This window comes from Dasypus novemcinctus, chromosome 6 (genome assembly GCF_030445035.2).
Source record: "Dasypus novemcinctus isolate mDasNov1 chromosome 6, mDasNov1.1.hap2, whole genome shotgun sequence".
Taxonomy (NCBI): domain Eukaryota; kingdom Metazoa; phylum Chordata; class Mammalia; order Cingulata; family Dasypodidae; genus Dasypus; species Dasypus novemcinctus.
The window spans coordinates 86,927,414-86,950,958 of record NC_080678.1 but is presented as its reverse complement, the minus strand read 5'-3'; the positions used below and the strand labels follow the sequence as shown (position 1 = coordinate 86,950,958).

Below are 23,545 nucleotides of genomic sequence, written 5' to 3'. Positions count from 1 at the left end.
ATTTTTCTGATTTATTTTAGTTCTTTGTCCATATTTTATCTCACTGAACTTATTTAGGAAAGTTATCTTACTGTCTTTGATTAGGAATTCCAGTGTCTGGCCTTTCTCAGAGATAGTTTATTCATTTTATTTTGTTCATTTGAATGAGCCATCATATCCTGTTTCTTTGTATGACCTGTGATTTTTTTTGCTGAAGTCTAAACATTGGATATTTTCATGTGTTAATGTTTAAAGTCAGATTCTACCACTTCCCAGGGTTCTGTAATGTTTGTTTAATGATCGTTGAAGGCTGTAATGTGGATCAACTCTGTGTTGAGAGTCTCCTTCTACATGTAGGCCAATTTGTACTGAGCTCTCATAAACCAGCCCATATTGAAGAATTAGGTTCCTCTCTGGTCTTTCTATGCATGCATCTTGCCCTGGACATGTGTAGTAGCTTTCAAAAATTCTCTGGCATGCACAAATTCTTTTTTGTGTCCCAGCTTCCCATCCTAAAGAGAAACTCTCCAGCTCTTCCTCCTGTGTCCCAGGCACCTTTTATATCTTCACCACATTTTACCCCAGTGGCTGTGGCTTATTTCTTCCCCATGATCTGTTTGCCCTGCTTCTCCACCCATTTTCTCTGCCCTGCATACTTTCCACATTAGGCAAAACCAGTGATCACCTTGAGTCAGTCTTTCAGGAGCCGTTGTGTGTGCAGACAGGCTGATGCACTAAATGGGACCCACCCTGTGAACCTGCAGTATTTGTCGGATGTGTGAAGTACTGATAAATGTCACAATGATGGTTTATTTTTTAGATTATCACTTAGGTAGGTTAGTCCTTACCACAATGAGTCATTTTTTTAAATGTGCATTTTTTTTTAATGAGCAGATTTTACAGATACATCATAATAAAATGTACTGCTACATTTGAAAAATAGGGGATGATGTGGGAGAGTGAGGAAGGTACAGGGGAATTCCTCATAATTTCAATGTAACTTTTCTGTAATCTAAAACCTCTTTAAAAATAAATTTTATTATATTAAAAAAAAACACAACAAAAATGGAACTGCCGAGCCCCTCCCCAGGGCTTTAAGCCCCTCTCCCTCGCTCCTGGCTCTGAGTTGGTCCATTGCTCGGCCTTGCCTTATGCGGCATTTTGTCACAGGAGCAACCTTCTTACCACCAGCTTGGGAGAGGATTTCCTGGCACACAGATGGCCTGAGAGGCGAGTGGGAAATGCTCTCCCCAAGTCCGTCCTGGGAGCTGGCTGGACAGACGGGGGACTCGGCTGCACAGGAGGGCGTGGGGCAGGGAGGGGGAGAGGGGGCTCCCTCAAGCAGCAGCAACGCCAGACAGGAAGGCTTTGAAGGTCAATGGTTATTTGTCCCAGGGTAAGCCTGCACATACAAACTACGTACACAAAAACGGGCCCCTCCAGAGAAACTTTTTTTAAACATGGGAAAAATTATGGTTATTTCCCTCACTAGCCATCTAACTCAATCGATATTAAACTCCAAAACCTGCCATATTTTTCCCCATTCTTGCCGTGCACTCAATTGAAAGGCAGAAATGTAGCATTCAGGAAGACGGGATTGAGGTGGAAACAGCCTAGTTCCCTAATGAAGTGAATGCCTGGCGCCCTCAGGCACAGCTGCCCTTGCAGACCCTCCTGAGGTGCTCGGGGACCCCACGCCAGGTTCCGGGGGCCCGTGGGCCTGGTGATTTCACAGACATGGAGAGACCGTGGGCTACGCCTGGTGGGAGGACGCTGCTCACTAAAACTCATCCTTCTTGTGCGTGGATTCTCCAACAGGGGCAGATGGAACCAGATGGGGAATTGTTTTTCTTCTCTAGTGGAGAGGACATGGTTCAGTGGAATCCTTCTGGGCTTGGGCACAGTTCAGGGCACCTGGACGGAGAAGTTGTGCTTCCAGCTAGTGACCCTGGGGGCTCCTCACCACCTTCTATGACACGTTCAGAATGTGGGACTCCAAAGTGGGAGACCAGGGACATGGAGAAAGGAGATGAGAAATTCAAAGGCTTCTCTTTGCGTGAAGTTAGGGAGGGAGACACAGGACTGGATTCACATGAAATAGGCTCTTTGGGCTTTTTCATGGAGCGGAATTTGGCAGATGGATGAAGACGAGGTGCTGTGAGAGGCACAATCCATGTCCATCCCCCACGGGGCCCCGGGATGCGTTATTCTAGCAGGTGGAGTGTACATGCATCTCAGAGAGGACAGAAACTCACCATGTAATAAACTCTTTTAATCATCAGCAACAAATGCCAACATCTTTTTGACTGTAAAACCAAAACTGTGTGTCCACCTAAGCAAGTCTACAATCCGGTTCATTTGGTGCTTTAGCGATGGGGCTTTGCAGTCAGGGCTCGCGGAGGGCAGGCGGCCTGTGCCCGGGAGTAGGGCGAGACCAGCGGCAGCATCCGGGAGGACCAGGAGTACGCACGGGGGGAATGGCAGCACCCCGGGCACACGGGGAAGGGGACCCCCCTGCGGCAAGGTGGGGCGCACAGGGCTGGGTCGCAGACCACCGGCATGCATGGGGCTCTCACTGGGGCGAACGTGAGGCACCTCCCCTGGAGGGCAGAGAAGAGAGAGAAGGTCACAGGAAGGTTGTCCGATTTGGGAGCGGAGGTTGCAGTTCCCTTGGCACGGTGGGCTGGGCTCAGGACACCTGCACCCATTGGTGGACCTTTCCCTGGGTGCTGGCCTCCAGCCTCCACTCTACTTGGTGATGAGCGTTGGCTGTCACCTCCTCTGCAGGGGCACTCCCCGCCCTCCCCAGGCCCGACCTCTGACCTTGGTCTCTCCCCAGGCCCGACTCCACCCGGGGCTGCAGCATTGCCCGGTTTGGGCCTCGGCATGTGTCTGCTGAAGGAGGACCCCTCCCCACAGCCTAGGCCACGGCGGGGACCTGAGGCTGGGGGCTGCAGGGGGCCCCTGAAGGCAGAGGGTCTGCCCCACCCACTGTGCAAGGAAGCCCATGCAGACCCTGCGTCTGTCTGCAGCACCTGCCGCCCCGGCGCTGCTGTCCTCTCTGCCCCTCCCTCCTGGGCTTGCCGAGGACCCCCACCCTCCACTCAAGGCCCCCGCAAGTGCCAGGAGAGTGACCAGAGCACATTGGCCCCTCCCTCACTCCCAGTAAGGAAGGGTCTCCCCACGCCTTCGGTCAGCCCCCTGGGAGAAGGGAGACCGCCGGCCTTCCGGGACCCCCGCTTGCCTCCAGCGGCAGCACCTCAAGACCCCAGCGTCTATCTTTACAGCCCAGCACCCCCGGCGCCCAGGAGGCCAGCCTCAGCAGGACAGGCCTGGCAGGGCCCCGGCGGGTGCTCGGCCGCCACCCTCGGCTCAGGCCCAGGGCCGCAGTCCTCCAACTCGCCCGCACACCCGTGTCCACCTGGCCTTCCACGAGGGCCCACCCGTGCCCGCTCTGAGCCAGGCGCCTGACATCAAGACAGCCCTGCTCTCAGGCACATGGCCCTTAGCTGCTGGAAAGTGAGCCCAGGGTGCCCATGTCCTTGAGGGGCCTGCAGAGCTGTGCACGTTTGCCAGGTGAGGCCAAGGGGCCTGGAGACCCCCTCCAGCCTGTAGATGGAGGACGGGCCAGTGTGCGCGCCTGAAGCCATGGAGCTCGGGAAACTTCCACGGCAGCTGGAGGAAGCTATGACACCGCCAGGACAGCCAAGCAGGGACTCCAGGAAACGGTCGCGTCACAGCCTCCAAGCCACCCAGGAAAGGCCACTGGAACCACGCGAGGTCCCCAGGCCCTGCTGACCTCACATGTCCCTCCCCACACCCCGAGCACACGCCGGGGCCTGTCCTGTGTGGTGGGGTCACCTCAGGACCTCACACAAGAGGGACGGCAGAGGACACAGAAGGCAGGTGGAAGCCAGCCCCGCACAGCTGGGGTCAAGCTAGGGTCAAGCTGGGGCCCGGCATGTCGGGGAGCTGAGAGCTTTCCTCCACAAGACATGGGGCCTGACCCCCAAACCAGGACACAGTGGGGATCGGATTCGGGGGCCACGAGCCACCCAGGAGCACTTGGAGAGTCTTCCAGCACGTGGACACGCTGCTGCTGGGCAGACGCCTCCTCAGTCGGAGACCTGCCGTCCCCTGGCTGTGGTCACTCGTTGGCCCCGCAGTGCCTGTGCTGACCTGCAGCAATCCCACTGTGGCAGAGACCAGGGCAGCCTGCACAGGGGCGCAAAGTCCCGATGAGGAGCAAGGGGCATGGGAGGCGTGTTCTCCGGGGCAGCATTTGGTGGCTGGGTGGGGTGTCAGCTTGACCAGTCATCTACTGGATAACACAGCTGCCATCTCTAGAACGGAGCTGGAGCCGAGCCAGGAGAGCAGGAGGGAGAGGCTGGGCACGTGCACCGTCATCCACGTCTGCCAGCCCAGGGGACTGCGCGGCCCTGGGACCACTCACCAGGCCAGACTCTTACCTTCACCAAGAGGAATTTCTCCTTTCCTGTGTTTACTAAGTGTGCTCAGCTCTGGGGGCGAATCTAAGAGCAGGCTGCGTGGCTCTAAGGTTCTCTTTCCTCCTGTCTGTTCCACCCCTGTGCTCACCAGTCCAGGGACGATGGGCCCAACAGGCATGATGAGGCTGATCTGACGGCAAGGGCACCATGTGCCATCCAGAACAGATGTGCATGGAAACTTTACATCAGATCAGGCAGGGTGGAGGAGGGCTGCTGCAGCAGGTGGGCGAGCAGCGCTTGGGCCGCCCGGTCCTCAGGGCAGCCGCACCCTCCCTGGCTCAGGCCTGTCTGCCCTGGGTGGCCTCAGGTGCTCTCTGTGCCCTCGGGCACACAGCAACCAGAGCTGCACACGCCCCGCACCTGCCAGGATGCAGCAGTCCTTCCACCTGCAGTGCCTGTCCTTGCTGGGCTTTCTCTCTGCTGGGTGCTTTTCCCAGATGATGCAGGACTAGCCTGGTCCCAGCCCAGAGCAGTCCTGGAGCACCGCCCAAGCCACAGACGTGGCGGTCAAGGGCCGGGCGCCTCCAGGGCCCCTGCCCCACCTGCACAAAGCGTGACGGGGGAGGCCGCGCAGGGTGGGCTGCAGGCTGGGCCAGGGGGCCCGCGGCCACGTGGGGACAGCTGCCAGGTGATGTAGGAGGACCACATGAGATCCCAAGTGCTGACCCGAGCACAGGCAGTGCAGGGTGAGGAGGGTGCTGGGCTCTGGAGCCAGGCCACCGGGTCCCAGTCCATCCCCGCCCCGCAGTGGCTGTGTGAGGTGGGGCAAAGCACAAGCCTCTCTGTGCTCCAGCTTCCCGGTCTTTACAGCTGCACGTAACACAGTGCCAAGGCTCGGGCCAGAGGAGGGGCCGGAGGGGAGGACTGTAGGGCTCCCCAAGGGCAGCTGCCCAGGAGGTCCACCATGAGCGCAGCACTGCCCTGACTCCAGGTGCACACGCAGTGCTGCCGTTTACCCCCGTGCCAGGGAGCCCACTCCAGGGGACCATGGCTACCTGGAAGAGCCTGTGGGGGCTGCACCCTGAGGCTCCCACATGGGAGGCCACCTCCCGGGTGGCATAAAGCCAGCTGACCCCCAGGGCTGCAGGCGCAGGGGCCTCGTGGGTCAGGAGCACTGGAGCTGGCGGCCGGCCCTGCTCTGCAGCCCCTTGCCCTTGACTCTGGCCGTGGCCCTTCAGCCTCCAGCCTGGACAGTGCCCCGCCCATCCGAGACCACAGGGAGGAGCGTGTGGGCGGCCACGTCCGGCCCCTGGGGCCTGCGTGCTCCTGAAGCCCCTGTCTGTGGGCACGTGTCACAAGGGAAAAGCACTGGGGTGTCGGCCCGCCGTGAAATGGGGGCCACATCAGGCGCACTGGGGTGCAGCATGGACTGAACAGGGCACACAGGAGGTCCACCTTGCCCTGCAAAGGAGATGTGGTGTGAGGACACATCCAGAGAGGGTCAGGCACCCCTGCTGCATGCCTGCTGGGGTGGTGGTCGCTGTGCTCAGTGTCAGAATTTGGAACAAGACACCCTTTTGGAGTGTGGGGTCAGTGACTCATTTAGGGGACAAGTTCCCAGGTCGGGCGAGCTACACCAGGAGCCAGGAGAGGTCCCTGAGGGGGCGGTCAGGGGGCGCAGGGAGTTGGGCAGGAGCCCACAGTGGGCAGGGAGGCCTGCACTGGGGTGGAGCAAGGAGGGGGCAGGCAGGGGCCAGGCGGGAGGCAGGTTCCTGATATGGGGGGTGGGCAGGGCAGAGAACAGCCCAGAAGGAGCCCTGCGCCGGTAGAGGCAACACCTGGCTGGCCTGAGCCACAGGGTGGGGCGGGTCTGGGCCAAGCAGGCCAAACAAGTCACTGTGTCAGGACAGGGGTGGGGCTGGCTGTTCCAGTGCTTTCCGGGGCCACAGAGGGGCACGGAGCAGACGCAGGAGAAGGGCGGAGGGGCCCGGCCAGGAGGAGGTGGGACTCTTGTCCTCCAGGTGGCCCTTTCACCCCAGGACACTCGGCCTGGCAGGGCTCTCCTGACCAGGTGGGTGGCATGACCAGGGAGGGTGTCTTGGGGCTCCTCCTCCCTGCAGCCCTGCGCCCCGTGTCACCAGCCACACAGCCAGCAGCTCTTGTCCTCATTCTGAGGAAACCTCGGTGGGAACTGCTTACCTGCCTGCTGTGGGCCACCTGCAAGCACCAAGAGACCAGGTGGGGCAGGGGCGGCCAGGCTCGGTCAACTTGGAGCACCTGGGGCACAGGCCCCCCAGCTTCGTGCCCTCCCCTGGCCCCCACACCCAGGGAGGAAGCAAAGCGACCCAGACCCTGCACTCCCCCAGGTGAAGCCTTCCAGCCAGGCCTCTGCACCTGAACCGTCGCCCTCTCCCCTGCCCCAGCCCTCCTCACCTCCATTTGGCTCAGACGCCCAGTGCCCGGGCAGTCACAGCAGCGGGTAATCATCACAGGGCGTGGCAGGCTGCAGCACACTGTCTGTGGGAAGAGAAAGCACCTGCTTCAGGGCGGCACAACCGGGGGGCTGGTGCTGCCACTCAGCCGATGTTTGTGGGATGAATAAGGAACGATCGAGTGAGGGACCCCAGATTCCATCAGCAGCCCGCACCCCCAGGGAGCATCCTCTGGGGTAAACAAGACATCATCTGGCTCGTCCCCAAAGTGCTGCAAAGCTCCCCTGTCCCCTCACTGCTCTGACGCTCCCGTTGGCAGAGCCTCCTTGAGGCTGTGCCCTGTGTGGGGCCTGGACCGAGGGCCCCAGAAGACAGGGGTTCACGCCTGCAGCTGTGCTCTCTGTGGGGAGCCATCTGTAACAGGGCGTGCCCAGGACGTCACTACTGGATGGGTGGCCAAAGAGAAGCGGGGGGCTCTGTCCACTCCAGGAACCTCATGAAGGAGGAAATGTGACTCAGGAGGAGCCTGAAGGCAGAGGACGGAGGGGACCAAGGATGGCGCTGTGTGGCCAAGGCATGAGGCCAGCCAAGGACCCCGAGAGCTGCAGTGACTGGCACCGGAACCTGCGGACCCGGGAGAAAGCTGGACTTCTGGGCTCCAGACCCAGACACAGTGACCTCCGGGTTCAAGCCACCCAGTGCATGGCGTTTGTCAGAGCAGCCCTGGCAAATGAAGACACCACATGCTGGGCTGGTCAGGGGTCCACGCACAGGCAGGGGATGCCCCTCAGCTACTGGGCTCGAGCTTTGAAAGCGTGACTGACCCAGGCCCACCTGGTCCCACGGCTGCTGCCCTGAACCTGGCCCTGGGCTCCCCCGGGTGGGCGCCCCTCACAGCTCCATGCCAGGTAAGCTCCCTTGCCCACCCTCAGCCCTGCAGACCCCAAGAGCTGACCTGGTCAGGCCCCCTCTGCCCACCAGGAGACCGTGATTAAGACAAGGGCCCGGCAGATCCCAGAGCTGAGTCCTTGCAACATGAGGCTCCTTTTCCAGAAGCTTCCCTGAGTCCTGGGCAAGTACCATCCTGCCAGCCAGCAGGGGCCCAAGGCCCCACTTGTCTCAGGAGTGTCCGTGGTAGACCCCCCACAGGGCTGCCCACACTGCCCCTTTGGTGGGGAGCCCAGGAAGGGGGGACGCCTGGCTTCGCTAGCAGCCCCCGTCCCCCCCACCCCTGTGCCCTCCTCCTCCTGCTCTGCAGGCTCTTGGCACAGGCGGTGGAGCTCCTGGGGTGGGGAGCGGATCCCTCCCTGGGCCGTGGGAGCCTCCGTGCATGGCAGATGAGCTCACAGGAAGTCAGGACGCACTTAGGGACTTACAGTAGAGGGTTCCAGCAGGAGTTGTGGCAGCTCCTTTTCTGTCTAGATTGAGAAAAAAAACATAACCTGTGCTGGAAGGTGTGATTTGGGCTCAGCCTCAGCCCCTGGGAGAGGTGGGGGACCCTGCTCAGAGCCGCAGGGCACAGACCAATGCCTGTGGGGCTGTGGCCAGCATGGCTGCCTCTGAGCCTCAGTTTTCCTCCTTTGTCACAGGGACACCACCCCTCCCTGGAGGGGCTTAGGCAGTCCAGGCAGGCTGAGGCCACCCCAAGCCGAAAAGCCCTTCGTGGGATGGTCCCCCACAGGCTTTCCCTCGAGCCCTCCCCTGGGCAGGGACCTGCCTGCTCCTTCTCTGCCCCCCCCCCCCTTCTCCTCCTCCTTCCCACAGCTCTCGGGATGGTCCTCCAGCCCCTCGAAGGCCCCTCCTTCCTAACCCCCGGAGCACCTCCTGTCTGTCCTCCTGCTGCCCTGCTGCACACTGGCCTCTGGTCACCTCTAGAAGGGCCATGGGCACTGGAGCAGCCTGGCCCAGTGTGCGCAGCCTCCCCGTGAGCATCCCATGGCAGGTGGGGCAGGAGGCCAGGGCGCTCTAGGTTCCAGGGGGGAACGAAGCCTGAGCTGTGAGCAGTCTTGGGAGCTGCCACCATAGCAGGGGCACTCACCTGCCTGCTCATGTAGCAGGGCACTCACCTGCCTGCTCACATAGCAGGGGCACTCACCTGCTTGCTCAGGCAGCAGGGGCACTCACCTGCCTGCTCATGTAGCAGGGCACTCACCTGCTTGCTCAGGCAGCAGGGGCACTCACCTGCCTGCTCAGGTAGCAGAGACACTCACCGGCCAGCACAGGTAGCAGAGGCAGCCCAGCAGCAGCAGGAGCAGCAGGGCGGATGCGCCGGCCACGACAGGGATCCAGGGGAACTTGGAGCTGCCTTGGCTCTCGGTGGGGTCGTCGTCCTCGTACTGGTACTCCTCATCAGCGTCCTCCTCGGGGTCCTCCTCCTCATCAGTGCCCTCGTCTTCTCTATTCGTGTTCTTGCTGGCATGCTCAGGGGACTGCTCAGGGGACTGCTTGGGGGACTGCTTGGGGGACTTCCTGGGAGTGCTGGCTGCAGCATTCTTGGAGGGCTTTGTGGGGCTCTTCTCAGGGGGTGTGTCGGGGGATTGTGCAGCGAGGCTTTGGCTGTTGACCTTGCTTGGGTTCCCAGCCTTGTCCTCGGTGGGTTTGGCAGCAGGATTCTCCCCCTGTGGAAGGGCCACCGTCACCATCCAGCCTTAGCTGCCAGAGAACAGGTGTGGCAGAGGGCTGGGCTGGGGCTGGGTGGTCCCCTCCTGGCTCCCGTCCCCTGGCATTCCACCCCCAGCCTCCTCCTCTCCTCAGGCGCTCCACCTCCAGGGACCCCAGGGGGGGCCAGGAGTCCATGGCCAGATGCCCAGACCACCTTGGCAGAGCCCAGGGCCACAGACACCACATGTGGCGGAGGCTGCCCCATCCCACTGCCTGAACCCCAACCTGGAGGGGTGGGCCTTGGGGCCCACACAGCCAGGGGAGCCACAGGCCTGGACTCTGGTCCTGGTGGGCCCCCTGCCCCACCCACTCGCCCTGGCTGCCAGCTGCCCCCCAGGGTGTCTGCATCAGGGCTGGGCCGACGTGCCCCATGATGGGGGTGCCCCCACCCAGTACTCACGCAGTCCTTTCCACTGAAGTTGAGGTTGTTGGCGATGAAGGTTATGCCTTTGTTGAGGCTGATTTCAACGAAGATGGGCCTAAAGCACAGAGGGGTTGGGCCGGTGACAACCAGGTCTCCCCCCTGGCTGGACCTTGGCCCCCAGCTCTCCTGGGTGCAGTGACTGTGCCAGCAAGGTAGTGGGGTAGTGGAGAGAATGAGGCAAGAGCTCCTTTCCCAGAGCACAAGGTCAGCCTGGCTTGGAGGCCCCAAGGGACACAGCTGGCCCCAGGAGCCCGGCATCGTCTGCCCGCCGTGCGGCCATGTGCCATGTGAGCGGCGGCCACGGGGGGGTCCCTTGGCTCCTCCTTGTGGACAGGGCACGTGGGCTCAGCTCCGGCGAGTGGCAGGAGCCCTTTGGAACCAGATGGGCTGAAGCGCGTGCCCCAGAAAAAACCATGTTCACGACCTGCACCCCGTCCTGGGGTGTAACCCAGCGTAAGTGGACCTTCTTAAGACATCGTTACGCTGCGGTCAGGGGAATGCGACTGCCCTTAGTGCTGTTACTGGGGGCTTTCAAGGGAAAGCCATTTGTAGGAGAAGACGCTGGAAGTCCTTGGGAACCCGGCAGAGAGAGGAGAGCACACAGCCATGTGGTGGGGAAGCCACGGGACCCCAGGATTGCCAGCTGCCAGTACCAGAGCGCTGCCCACCCTGGAGGGAGCCAGCTTCCAGCCCCAACACTGGCAGCCAAGAAAGCCCTCTTGTCAAGACAACACATGGCTTGGTAGATGTCACAGCATGGAGAAACTAAGGCAGGCACCCTCCACCTCCTGCCGTCCTCAGCAGAGCCGGGCCATGCAGATCCCTGCCCACCTCCAGGACCACCCATCAGGGCAGGTACAGAGGGCTCCCTGGGTGCCCTGGCCAAGGGTGCCCTCACCCAGGACCTTTAAACCACTGCCCACCTGGTCTCCTGCCATGAGGGTCCCCAGACCGGGGCACTTACTTTCCAAGTACTTGAGGTTCTACTCCAGGACAAGTTATGAAGTTGTCTCCAGAAGAGCTTGCTGCTTTATCTAAAAGAAAATCCACAGCAGAAGGTCAGTGCACGTCCATCCATCCACCACCTCCTGCTGCCCTCGGCCAGACAAGTGGACCCTGGCAGGTGGCCAGCCTCTCCTTCGGCCATCGTCTACTCAGAGAAATTGTGGGATCCCTGGCCTTACCCCAGGCACTGGGCAGCCGATGGTATTTAACAGAAGCAAGGCAGGCAGAGAGATGTTCTCAAGGCAGGAACGTTCTCGTGACTGGATGGGGAGGCAATCCCATAAAATATAACCATGAACAAAATAAATGTCAGGGAGTGCAAAGTGCATGACAATGAAAATGGGGAAGGCACAGAGCATGCAAGTGAAGGGACATCTACTCAGAACAGGTGGCCTGGATCATCTTTTACAGGTACAATTTCTCATTTGGAGACATTACGATATTTGCAGATGAACAGACGTGATGTCCGGGATTTGCTTCAAATAAGTGGCAGCGGGGATACCGACGTCACCAGCTTGGCATGGGTGGACCATTACTGACAGCAGGTGATGAGTATTTCAAGTTCATTCTATAATTCTCACAAGAATTGTATGCTGTTGAAACTTCACTAAAAATCAGGCCTCTCCAAGGAGGCAGTGCTTGCTCTGAGCCCCAACAGGTGAGGAAGCCACCAGGGAGAGGTCTGAGGGAGGAATGTTCCAGGCTGTGGAGGGGCCTGTGCCAAGGTCCTGAGGTCAGAACTACTCGCGCGTGTGCAGGGAGGAAGGGAGCGAGCAGGGTGGGCAGCGTGGGCTTTATCCAAGGACAGCGAGTGTGCCGGGGCCTGACAGATCCCGGGGTGCTGTGGACTTAAAGGCAGCAGGACTTTTGGTGGCTGGATGCAGGGGAAGCAAAGAGGCACGAGGGGGCCATGAGCTTTGGAGGAGAGGACTGAGTGGCTAGGGGCGCCCTTTCCCGCGATGGGGAAGCCTGACATGGGAAAGGATGTGGGCTGCTTTGGCTTTCCTTTAGCCTTCAGTTTCTGTGGGGTTTGGGACTGGGGCACAGGAGGCTGAGTGCAGGCCCACAGCTGTGGGGGGACCTCTCAGTCCACAGCCCACGCACTCACTGGCCCCTGGACTGGGGTGAACGGCACTGCAAAGCCGCCCTCTGAGCGGGGCTCGGCCTCACGGTCATCCCCCAGGCTGGAGGAGCAGGACCTCCGCTTCCCGAGGCCCGGGCCCAGCTGCGCCCAGGAAGGAGGGTGAGCAGCAGCGTCCACTGTCTCTCTGCAGGACGGAGGCTGGGTCTGCCACCACCTGCAGCCCCCGAGAGCTGTGCTCAGAGCTGCTGGGAGCACTGCCCTCTCCAGCAGAAGGACCCTGGAGGTGACAGGTCAGCCCCCTGCAGGGGAGAAGATTTAGGGGTGGTTCTTGTGGAATGTTTTCAAAACTAGGCTTTTTATCTCTTTAGAAATGCCAATTTTGGTGGGACTGGCAGCCAGGTGTTACTTCCTGGGCACTTGACCTATAAAGCACATGGATCAAAATGAAATGGAACCCCTGGTTACTGTCCTAACCACTTCAGGGGTTCCAGTCTCCTTTAACTTCAAGGGTGTCTTTTAGGAACCAATAGGTCTTATAAAGAAATATTTCTAGGGCATGAGAGTTGCATTAATTCCAGTTCAGTTTCTTTTCTTTTTTCTGTCAAATTTGAGAAAAATTATTTCACTATGCTGTATTTGAGAGGGTAAATGGTAGTTATTTGGGTTTGGGATCGGGTTAATGTTTTATTCTCTATTCTTTCCTCTAATTCCCTGTGGCTGCATCAATCTTATAATTAAGAATCTCTAACAATTGTGATTGTTTTTCTCTTTTCTACCACAGATCAGGGCTCTTCTCAACAAAATGGCTTGTTTCCACAGTGACCCGCTGACATTACAACTGTCAGAGGAGCCATGAACCTGGAGATCTGGAAACTCATCTCCAAAGCAGGGCTCGAGGTGAGGATTTGCTGTGGGAAGGTTGGGAGTCACTGGAAAACGGACTCCCAGGGAGAGGATGACCACAGCATGTCCAAGGTCAGGGTCAGGAAGCACAGGGCACTGCAGGTGCCACCAAGCCATGGCCAAGATGGCTCGTGGCCAAGACGGTTGCCTGAGGGGCAAGGCGGGCAGATCAGGAGGGAGGTGCCACCCAGAACGAGCAAGCTCATCACCCGAATTTATAGGCCTTCCCGCTGTCGTGAAAACAGCATGCTAAAGACAGAACTCATGGGACAGGGGGACACACTGGCTATTACATTTTTCTTCTCATTTCTCAGGTTTCCAAAAGTTTTCCCAGGTGTTTTAATAAGAGGAAAATGTGATTAGAAGTAACAAGACAAATTCTTCTCAGTGCATCAGAGCTGCTCATGACATGCCACGTGCCCTGGCTCTGACCACGTGGTATGGCCGGGTGCCCGGCACCCAGCACTGCCTCAGAGGGGACACCAGGGACCCCCGGGGGGGGCACAGGAACCCCCGGCTCTCTGGGGAAGGACCTAGAAGCATTTCCAGGGCCATCAGGTGGGGTTCTGCCTGCACCAGGAACTCTCTTCTAGGTGAACTAGAAGGTGCCCTCCATGGTTTTGGCCATCAGCACTGAGGGGCTCGGGCTCACCCACCCTGGGGAAGGGGAGGTAAAGGGAAACAGCACTTCCCTGGGCACATCACCCACATGCAGGGTGGAGAGCCAGTGCTGAGGTCCTCCCCGTGCTCTGCCCACCCAGAGGAGCAGATGCCCACCAGTGCTGGAGAAGGGAGCCGTTCTGGGTCTACCAGGCGGCTGGGCAAGGCACTGGCCCAGGAAGATGCAACTGCAGCAAATGGAAGCAGAGAGGAGCCAGCAGGGAGCAGAGGGTGCTGAGGGCTGCCCAGCAGCCCAGGCTCTGGGGAAGGCCCACCCAGCCCCAGCTCCCTGGGGGCTGCCTGCCGGGCCCTCTGCTTCCTCAGGCCGCTCACCCTCGGCCACGTGCCTGGCACCTCAGTCCTGCCAAATAATAGGCTGCTTCTTACATTTTCACACAATTATTACACCCTCGAGGGCACCTCCCGCTCTACGTACGAGATCTTGCCATGACCACGGCCCATGTTACAGGAAAGAAAACAGGTTCAGGAGCAAGGCCCTGGGGCCTGGGCCTCAGACTCTGGAGTCCAGGCCTGGCTGGGGCTCCTTGTCTCAGCTCAGGATGAGCCACCTTCCCTGCAGGGGCCAGTGGACCAGGCAGGGAGCACAGCTCAGGCTGGCTGCCCATGCCCCCAGAGCTGCCTGCGGCCCTGCTCCAGGTGCCCGGGGCCTGTTTCCAGTCGGGGTGGGAGGGGCCAGGCCCCCAGCCCATCTGACTCTACGTGGCACGCTGCCTCTGACCCCGCCAAGGCCACTGAAAGAGGCCATCAAGGGCAGGCAAGGCTGGGCATCTCAGAAGGAACACATGCTGTGGGGTCACTCGGGACTCAGAGGCATCTGGGCAGGTACTTACCTTCGAACTTGGTTCTGCTGAACTTGAATTTGCAAATTATGTCCTTCTTATTCAGGGCATTCGCAAAGCCTCTTCCGTGCACCTTGATATCAGGGCTTTCTGCAAGGACAATGTGGAACAGGCTTGTGAGGCGCTCAGGGCTGTGTTCCCTCGGCTCTTCCTTTCAGGGCAGGCTGCCCCAGAATGAACACCCAAGGGGACTCAGGCAAGGAAGTAGCTGTGGGGACACCACCTCTGGGGGACACCACCTCCGAGCAGCCTCTTCTCTCCACTGATTCTTAGAAGCCCTGTGTCCTGCCAGGCCTCTCCTTAGGGTGAGCTCAGCCCCTGAAATCCCATGGGGCTCCCTAAAGCCACAGGATGCTGGCGGTGGGCAGAGTCACCCCTTGCTTTATAGGTGAGAGCAGAGCTCGGTCCAGGTGGGCCCAAGGCCCCCAGGCTGCCTGAGCTGGGACCAGGCCTGGAGCCATGGGACTTCTGCACATACAGGGGCTGTTCCTTCATCCTGTCCTGTTGGTGCCCAGGGCAGCATGGAAGCCCCCAGGCCTGCTCCCGAGAGGCCCTCATGGCAGGGGCAGTTCCGTCCTAGCCCTGGGTGCAGAGCCCTGAGTCAGCTACCCCAGCACCTGCCTCTCCCTGGCCACCAGGGACCACTCCTGGCCCATGCTAGGCTCAGTGTGCACATCCGTCCCCATGTGAGAAAGGCTGACACGGAGGTGCCATTCGGGGCCTTGCACATGTCCAGGCGCTGGGGCTCCCCTGGGCTTCCTGGCCCTGAGGCAAATACTACAGCGGCTTTAGGGAGGCCCGCTGGACCTTCGGCAACTCCATCGCCGTTCCACCCCGGTGCGCCCACCTGAAATCCATCCATCCCCCCCCCCATGCTGCCCCCTGACCCGGGCCTGCTAATTTCAGCCCTCGTGCTTGGATGGTCCCCGGTCACTGGACCTGAGGGACTTTGCCTCTGAGGCCCAGCATGGCCCAGCGATTCCCTTGCTCAGGCAGCACCTGGTGGCTGTGGCCGTGCCCTTGGAAATGAGCCATGCGGAAGCACCAAGGGCCAGGGGCCAATCATGCCTGCCATAAAAGTCACTTCCAAGGCCAGTCCCTGTGCCCGTGGGTTCAACCCCTTTGTAAAGAGGAACTTTGAAGATGCTATTACGAGTTAAGGAATGAGCTCATCTATGAACGAGAAACCCAGGGATCATATTTCTTAAAATGCAGAGAATATGCAAATGCAGGCAAGGAGAAAACGCCAGGGGAGGAGACCATGGAGACTGCTGGCCTTGGAGTGGTAGGTGGGGAGCCAGCCAAGACCCCCAAGGATTGTGAGGCGCTTACGCCAGCAGGCCGCAGACCCCAGGAGAAAGCCTGGCCTGGAGCCCTTCGTGTGGGACTTTGGGGGCCTCCAACACGATGAGCCAGGAAACTCCTGATTGAAGCCAACCAGCACACGACCCTTGTCATGTAGCCTGGCAAGCTACGAGGACCTGCGGTGACAACATCACCTGCGGCTAATGGCAGGCTGTGTCGCTCGGCAAGGGCTCCCCCTCCGGGCGGGGGGCACAGGCTCCTTCTATCATGGCCTTCTGGCTGCACCCTCAGGCACGTCCCTTCTCCCCCAGCGGTACGCGGGCTGGGCCTTGGCCCAGCATTGAGTCTGCCACCCACACGGGCCCTTGCTGACCGGCCGACCCCACCCACACTGAGCAGAGGATGATGCTCAGTCATTTCCAACTTCCATCCTGGGATTATTTATTAACAGAAGGCGGAACCCTCATGAACACAGCGAGGCGTGGCTAGATAGACCCCAAGAAGGGACGTTCCCTGCCGGAGTGCAGGCAAGCTAGGCTCTGGACGGGGCCTTCCTGCCCCAAGAAGAAGCTGAGAGGAAACGTCCATGGGCAAAGTTCAAGCGGCGCGTGGACAACGGGCTCATCCTAAATCGCATTCCCTCGTTTCTGAGCATCTTCCGAGCAGAGTGTTCCCACTTTACAGAACCGGAGGCTACAAAGGGCCCTGGGCCAGGGCCCAGCTCGGCGCACGCGGCCCGGATCCCAGGCTGCTTCCCACGGGGCCCAGCCGGGGTCGCGCCACCCCAGCAGCCCTGCTCCTGCCCGTCCCTGTCGTGTTCTGAGCCGCCCTCTCAGGGCTCCTCCCCAGTAAGCCCCCGAGCCCCTGAGGAGTTGCCAGCTCCAGGAGATATGGGTCCTGAGCCGGAAAGCCCCGAGCAGGGGTGGGCATGGAGGGCAGGGATGGAGGCCCAGGACAGGGCCTTTTGGGGACCCCAGCACGGCGAGCACTTGCCCCCATGGCACAACCCTCACCCCCAGCCTCTACCTGGAACGCGCGTCCAGCCCCACAGCCCTAGCCGGCCTCAGGCTCCAGATCAACCCACCCACGCCTTGGACCCACCCCCACCCCCCAAGGATTCACCTCCAAGAGGAACCTGCTTCCATGAGGGAAGGACAGGGAAGGGGCAGGGAAGAGGACGCCCAGGCAAGGACTTCTGCTCTGCGCAGCAGCCACTCCTTCCCCTTCCCAGCCCCTCACCACCCCTGCCCCCTCAGCACCATCCCAGGGTAGGGCATCCGCCACTCCCAGCGCCGGCAGCCCCGGAGGGAGGCCGGGCTTTCGGCAAAGGGGTCTCTTCCTCTCAGGAAAAGACCCTACACCAGGCCGCCCGGGTTGGGGAGCTGAGCTGGGCAGCAGGGGTTCCCCAGGAGGGAAGGGCTGGGCAGGAGCTGAGGGCCGACAGGCGGGCAGCACTGTGTGGGCAGCAGCTTCCAGGTGACAGAGCCTGGTGATGGGAGGGCCTCCCACACTTGGAGACCCAGCACCAAAAGTCACTGCTGAGCAGGTCCCCTCTGGCTGCGCTCAGCAGGGCCCCGTGGCCATGACCGGGGAGAGGGCTTCTGCCCAGTCCCCAGGTGGGCGCGGGGCTCAGGATTCCACCTCAGGGAGGAGGCAGCTGCTGGCCGATGAGCAGGCGCCCCTGCCAGGCTGGGAGGCCCTTCTCCCCGGCGCTGAGCTGGGGGCATCTGGATGTCGGGCTCGGCCATGTCTTTCCTCCACGCCTGAGCCGCGCTTGTTGGGCTCCCCGTCCTCCGACGCTGTGACTTGCAGGTTTCAAATGGCCACTCAGTTTTGCGCAGCGGGGATGATGGCTAATTCCTCCTGTGTGACGTCTGTCTCGTGTGCTCCTGTGCTCCACCGCCTGGTGCTGCATTGAGGGGGCTCTAAATATGCTTTTCCTTTCTTGTTGTTTGTTAAACATTTTTTTTGAGAGGGGAAAAATGTACTTGCACACACATACCCACAAACACCCTCACAAAGCCACTCACAAATGAGCACCTTCCTGCACACTTCAAACACACTCACATACCACACACACACAAACACGTGCACACACATATAGACACCAAAGTATAAACAAAGGCACATACACGTGCACATGTGCACACACCACACATCCAAACACATATTCATGCTCACACGTACACATGCATACATTGCAAATACACACACACTGCATGTACATAGATACATACACAAACATGATTCTCACACATGCCCATGAACACACATAAACACACATGGATATGCATGCATACACATACACAACAACCCAAATATACACATACACATGCATGTACACACATCATGATATCCACATGCACACACACATGAAGTCTGAAACACATACACACAAACATGCACGCATACACACATACAGGTTCATGCTCCTATTATACTCGTATCTGTGCACAAAAGCATGCCTGCACACACACACACGATTGTTCTGGTCCACTAGGCTGCCGAAAGCAATATACCAGAAAGGGGTTGGCTTTTACAGTGGGGATTTATTAGTGTACAAGTTCATTGTTCTGAGCCTTGGAAAGGTCCAAATCAAGGCACCATCAAGATGGTACCTTCCTCCTGAAGACCACCAGCTGCCAGTGACCTCGCCTCCTCTGTCACACCACAAGGTCCTTGTTGGCATCTGCTGGTCTCCCTCCTCTTCCAGGCTGTTGCTTCCAGCTTCTTCCTTCCATGGCTTTCTCTCTCTTTGTGTGGATTTCATTGTCTTATAAGGACTCCAATAAGAGGATTAAGACCCACCCTGAACCAGGCCTTAACTGAAGGAACCTCATCAAAAGGCCCTACTTACCATAGGTCCACACCCACAGGAATGGATCAGCTTTAAGAACGTACTTTTCTGGGGTTTATACATGTTCAAACCATCACACTCTGCCCCGTGAATCCAAAAAGACATGCTCTTTCTATACTGAAATACATTCATTCCATCACAATATCCCAGAAGCCTTAATTCATTTCAGTAACAATATTAAGTAAACTTCTCATCAAAAGCAGTTACAGCTGTCATCTGTCCTGGGGCACAATTCCTCTGGCTGTGGACCTGGGGACTCAGAGCACAAGTTACCTGCTTTCAAGAGACACAGAAGGGATAGTCATAGGACAAACATTCCCACTGCCATAGGGAGAAATTGGAAGGAAAACAGGGGTCACAGGTCCCAAACAATTCCAAAACCCTTCAGGTCAGACCCATGAGATTTCCAGGTCTGAGAGTCATTATGGAACAATGGTGTGACCTCAGGCCCTAGTACATCAGAAGCCCCACCCTTTCCAGGTGCTTGCACAGAGTCCCTGCCACCACAAACACTGGGGTGAAGGCTTGTCAAGCATCTGAGTGGCAAACATCCTCTCTGCAATTCCACAGGCATCTGAGAAACCTGGCATGGTGGCACTCTTCCACAACAAGGCCACCACCTCCAAGCTCCCAGGCATACTCACACCTTCCACATGGAAGTGCTAACCTCCAAGCTCCCAGGTGTACTCACACCTTCCATATGGCAGGGCTGACCTCCAAGCTCCTGTGTGTACTCAAACCTTCCACATGGCAGGCTGAGCTCCAAGCTCCTGGGTGTACTCACACCTCCACATGGCAGGGCTGAGCTCTAAGCTCCTGTGTGTACTCACACCTCCACATGGCAGGGCTGAGCTCCAAGCTCCTGTGTGTACTCACACCTTCCACATGGCAGGGCTGAGCTCCAAACTCCTGTGTGTACTCACACCTCCACATGGCAGGGCTGAGCTCTAAGCTCCTGTGTGTACTCAAACCTTCCACATGGCAGGGCTGAGCTCCAAGCTCCCGGACATACTCACACCTTCCACATGGCAGGACTGAGCTCCAAACTCCTGTGTGTACTCACACCTCCACATGGCAAGCCTGAGCTCTAAGCTCCTGTGTGTACTCACACTTCCACATGGCAGGGCTGAGCTCCAAGCTCCCGGACATATTCACACCTTCCACATGGCAGGGCTGACCTCCAAGCTCCTGTGTGTACTCAAACCTTCCACATGGCAGGGTTGACCTCCAAGCTCCCAGGTGTACTCATACCTCCACAAGGCAGGGCTGAGCTCCAAGCTCCTGTGTCTACTCACACCTTCCATAGAGCAGGGCTGACCTCCAAGCTCATGGGTGTACTCACACCTTCCACATGGGAGGGCTGACCTCCAAGCTCCCGGGTGTACTCACACCTTCCACATGGCAGGGCTGATCTCCAGGCTCCTGGGTGTACTCACACCTTCCACATGGCAGGGCTGACCTCCACACTCCTGGGTGTACTCACACCTCCACATGGCAGGGCTGACCTCCAGCTTCCTGGGCATACTCACACCTTGGCTGGGCTGGTCTGCTCTCTTGGCTGAATACTGTCTACAGTGCAGATCTCAGCTGCCATCATTGTGCCTTTGAAGTTATTTTTCCATCAGTCTACCCCTTTTCTGTTCCTTATAGACTAAACTGGTAATGGCTCCATTCATACAGATTTTGCAAAAAATGTGTTGGTTTCACAGGTAGAATACTGGGGTCCAGGCCATAAGACAAAGGACCTTCCGGAGATCCTCCCTGGATGGTTGTGTTCCCAGTCCTGATGCACACTGACGACCGGCTCCCTGTTCAGGGATGTTTTCACATGGGGCACTATTCTCTGGGGACTCGCTTTTCAGAAGCTCAGAATTTACCACCCATCAATATCTGCTCTCTTTGTGCCCATCAGTTCAGTCTTCAGCTTATCCCTTTCCTCTCACATTTTACTATGAGCTGCAAGGAGAAGCCAGGCTGCATTTTCTACATTTAGTCTCATATCTCCTCAGCTACATTTCCAAGCTTGTCATTTCCAAATTCTATCATCTTCCATATGATATCAGGACTCAATTTTGCCAAATTCTCTGCCATTTTAAAACAAGGATTGCCTTTCTTCCAGTTTGCAATGACACATTCATCATCTCTGACTGAGGCCTCATCGGAAGTTCCTTTAGCATCTGTGTTTCTACCAACAATCTCTTCAAAGTACTCTGGGCCTTTTCTATCAAGCTTTGCCCAATTCTTCCCACCTCTACTCTCTCTCCCTTCTAACAGTTTTTTAAACATTTTAGGTATTTGCACTAGCAGCTACCCACTTTCCTGGTACCAAAGTCTATTCCAGTTTGCTAGGTTGCTGACAGCAACATACCAGAAATGAGTTGACTTTTACAGTGGGGATTTATTAGCATATAAGCTTACAGTTCTGAGGCCTTGGAAAGGTCCAAACAAGGCATCATCAGGATGATACTTTGTTCCTGAAGATGGGCTGCTGGGACCCTGGACTCCTCTGTCACATGGCATGGGGTGCATCTGCTGATCTCTCTCTTCACTTCTGGGTTTCATTACTTCCAGCATCTTGCTTCTGTGGCTTTCTCACTCTTTTTCTGAATAATCAACCCAAATGCCCATCAACAGATGGATGGATAAACAAAATGTCATTTATACATACAATGGAATACTACTCAGCTGTAAGAAGGAATACAGTACTAACACATGAGATAATATGGATGAATCTTGAGGACCTTATGTTGAGTGAAGCAAGCCAGGCATTGAAGGACAAATACTACATGACCTCTCTGATATGAATAAAGCAAGTCAAGCTCTCTCAGAGAGCTGGAGACTAGAAGATAGGCTTACAGGAAATAGGGGGAAAGAAGAAGGTTGTGAGCCATTGTCCACCTGGGCAAAATCTATCATTCACTTTAAACAACTCCAGTAAGAGGACTGAGAATGTCCCTGGGCCATGCCTTAACTAAAGAAACCTCATCAAAAGGCCCTACATGCAATAGGTTTACACCCACAGGAATGGAATAGCTGTAAGAACATGCATTTCAGGGGTCCATGCAGCTTCAAACCACCACCACAACACACGTATATACACACACAAAAACATGCCGACACACACATGCACACATACAGACTCATGCAGAGGCACACACCTACACACACACCCATATGTATGCACACACACATACATATACACATACACAAGCAGACACACACACACCTCTGTCTACACCAGTGACACCTCAGCCCTTACCTCCCATGCAGACACTGGTAGGCTCCAAAGATTTAATTTCAATACAGCTCTTCTCAATTACCTAGAATCCACAGTGGGCAAGAGGGCAGGGTGTGAGCTGTGGGGAGATTCTCGACAAGCCCCTCCTCACTTGCAGCTTCTCATGCCCATCGGGGTTCTCACATCCAGTTCCCACTCACCTGGGAACTGATGCTTGACAGGGAGTCCAGATCAGGGACCCCAAACATATGGTCCTTGGAGTCTGCAATTCCTTCCAGCTATGAGGGAGAGGAGGTGGTTGGGACGTACAGCCAGGGCATGGAAGGGGCAGCTGCTTCCACAAACGGGACAGTGCCTGGCCAACACGTCAGGGTCTGGGCAGTGTTTCCCTGGAACTAGATCCTTCCATCTGCAGGAGAACTCATGGGGGGCGGCCTCCACCCTCAGCTGGGGTACAACCAAGCCCACCAACTCCATCCTTTAAAGTGGATGGGGTAGACCCAAGTAATTGGGGAGGTTAGGATGGCATCCCTGGGCTACCCAGGGAAAGCAGCCTCTGACACCTGCCCCCAAACAGGCTCAAGGGTGGCCCCTGCGTTACCTGCTCTCACTTACCTGTTTTTGCTCAAATTCGTTTGCGCCAATGGCGAAAACGATTGCTCCCATCTTCCGAGCCTTTTGAGCCTAAGAGAAAGAAGGCGTTGAGTAGAATTCCCCAGAATCAGTGCAGCATAATGGCTGTAATGATGGATTGGACTCACTTCCTCCGCAGCCAGCCGGTCTGCCCCTTCAGGTATTTTTGCAGCCATCAGAGCATAGACCATGCTGGTGACCTTCTTACCTGGAGGACAAGCAAAGAGGGCCCAGGTGGGAACGGGACCTTGGGTGCACCAGGGAGCCATGGCGGCAGAACCTCAGGGCTGCCCGTGCGGGCAAGGTCTGAGCAGCTCACTGGGAGGCGCATGTGCCGGCCACCCTACTCTGCAGGCTTTCAGCAGAGAAGGGCCTGAGCCCAGGACCCACCTGGCAGACAGGAGTCCAATCCCACCTCAGGGCCCCTCCTGCCTGGCTGCCCCACCCTCCCACACCAGATGGTACCACCTGTGCCCGGAAGGGAAACCCAGCTCATGCACCTGACAGGTGCAAGACTCCAGAACAGCAGGGAGACCACAGGCTGACCTGCTGTAACGGGGGGGCTGCAGGTTCAGGGTAAGGGCTCCCTGAGCCGGGCTGGCCTCGGGGTTCCTGCCAGTGTCCTGGGCCCCAGGGCCCCTGGCCAAGGCCCTTGATGGGGGACCATGCACCCAGCTAAGGGCTCTGCAAAACCCAGTGCAGGCCCCTGGGAAGCCTGGAAGGACGTCAGTCCTGGTCTGAGGACAGCACACAACACCATCAGGGAGGGAGGCACAGGGTGGAAGGAAGAAGAGCTGAAAGCCACAGTGCAGCTCAGAGGGCACAGCGGGCAGCAAAGGGTGGCAATCGAGAAGATCCATAAACCAAATCCTACGTCTGTGCAGGAACATTGGCTGCTTCCTTTTCTTTTCTCAAGTGCAGGCCAGAGAGGGAAATGGCCTCACCTGGACACACCTGCAGCCTCTCAAGACCAAAGGTGCAGGCAGGTACCTTAGTTCTCATAAAGGCGAGGTGGGTATTACCTTAGCCTCCTTGTCCAAGGGAGGAATCTGTAAC

The 23,545-nt window shown here is 57.8% G+C and overlaps 1 protein-coding gene across 1 annotated transcript in view; it reads right to left on the bottom strand.

Annotated features, from left to right (window-relative positions):
- Positions 1 to 2,233: 2,233 nt before the first annotated feature.
- The window catches only part of LOC105746549 (anthrax toxin receptor 2-like), a 51,154-nt gene continuing 29,842 nt past the window's right edge, over positions 2,234 to 23,545 (bottom strand). Inside the window, exons 6-16 of the mRNA XM_023590031.2 lie at positions 22,618 to 22,697; positions 22,472 to 22,540; positions 22,057 to 22,134; positions 21,878 to 21,938; positions 14,448 to 14,546; positions 10,909 to 10,978; positions 9,921 to 9,999; positions 9,070 to 9,477; positions 8,236 to 8,277; positions 6,861 to 6,944; positions 2,234 to 2,579 (exon numbers count right to left, since the gene is read on the bottom strand). Coding sequence (XP_023445799.2) covers positions 2,346 to 2,579; positions 6,861 to 6,944; positions 8,236 to 8,277; positions 9,070 to 9,477; positions 9,921 to 9,999; positions 10,909 to 10,978; positions 14,448 to 14,546; positions 21,878 to 21,938; positions 22,057 to 22,134; positions 22,472 to 22,540; positions 22,618 to 22,697 — 1,304 coding nt within the window. The 3' untranslated portion in view covers positions 2,234 to 2,345. The remainder of the gene's footprint in view (positions 2,580 to 6,860; positions 6,945 to 8,235; positions 8,278 to 9,069; positions 9,478 to 9,920; positions 10,000 to 10,908; positions 10,979 to 14,447; positions 14,547 to 21,877; positions 21,939 to 22,056; positions 22,135 to 22,471; positions 22,541 to 22,617; positions 22,698 to 23,545) is intronic.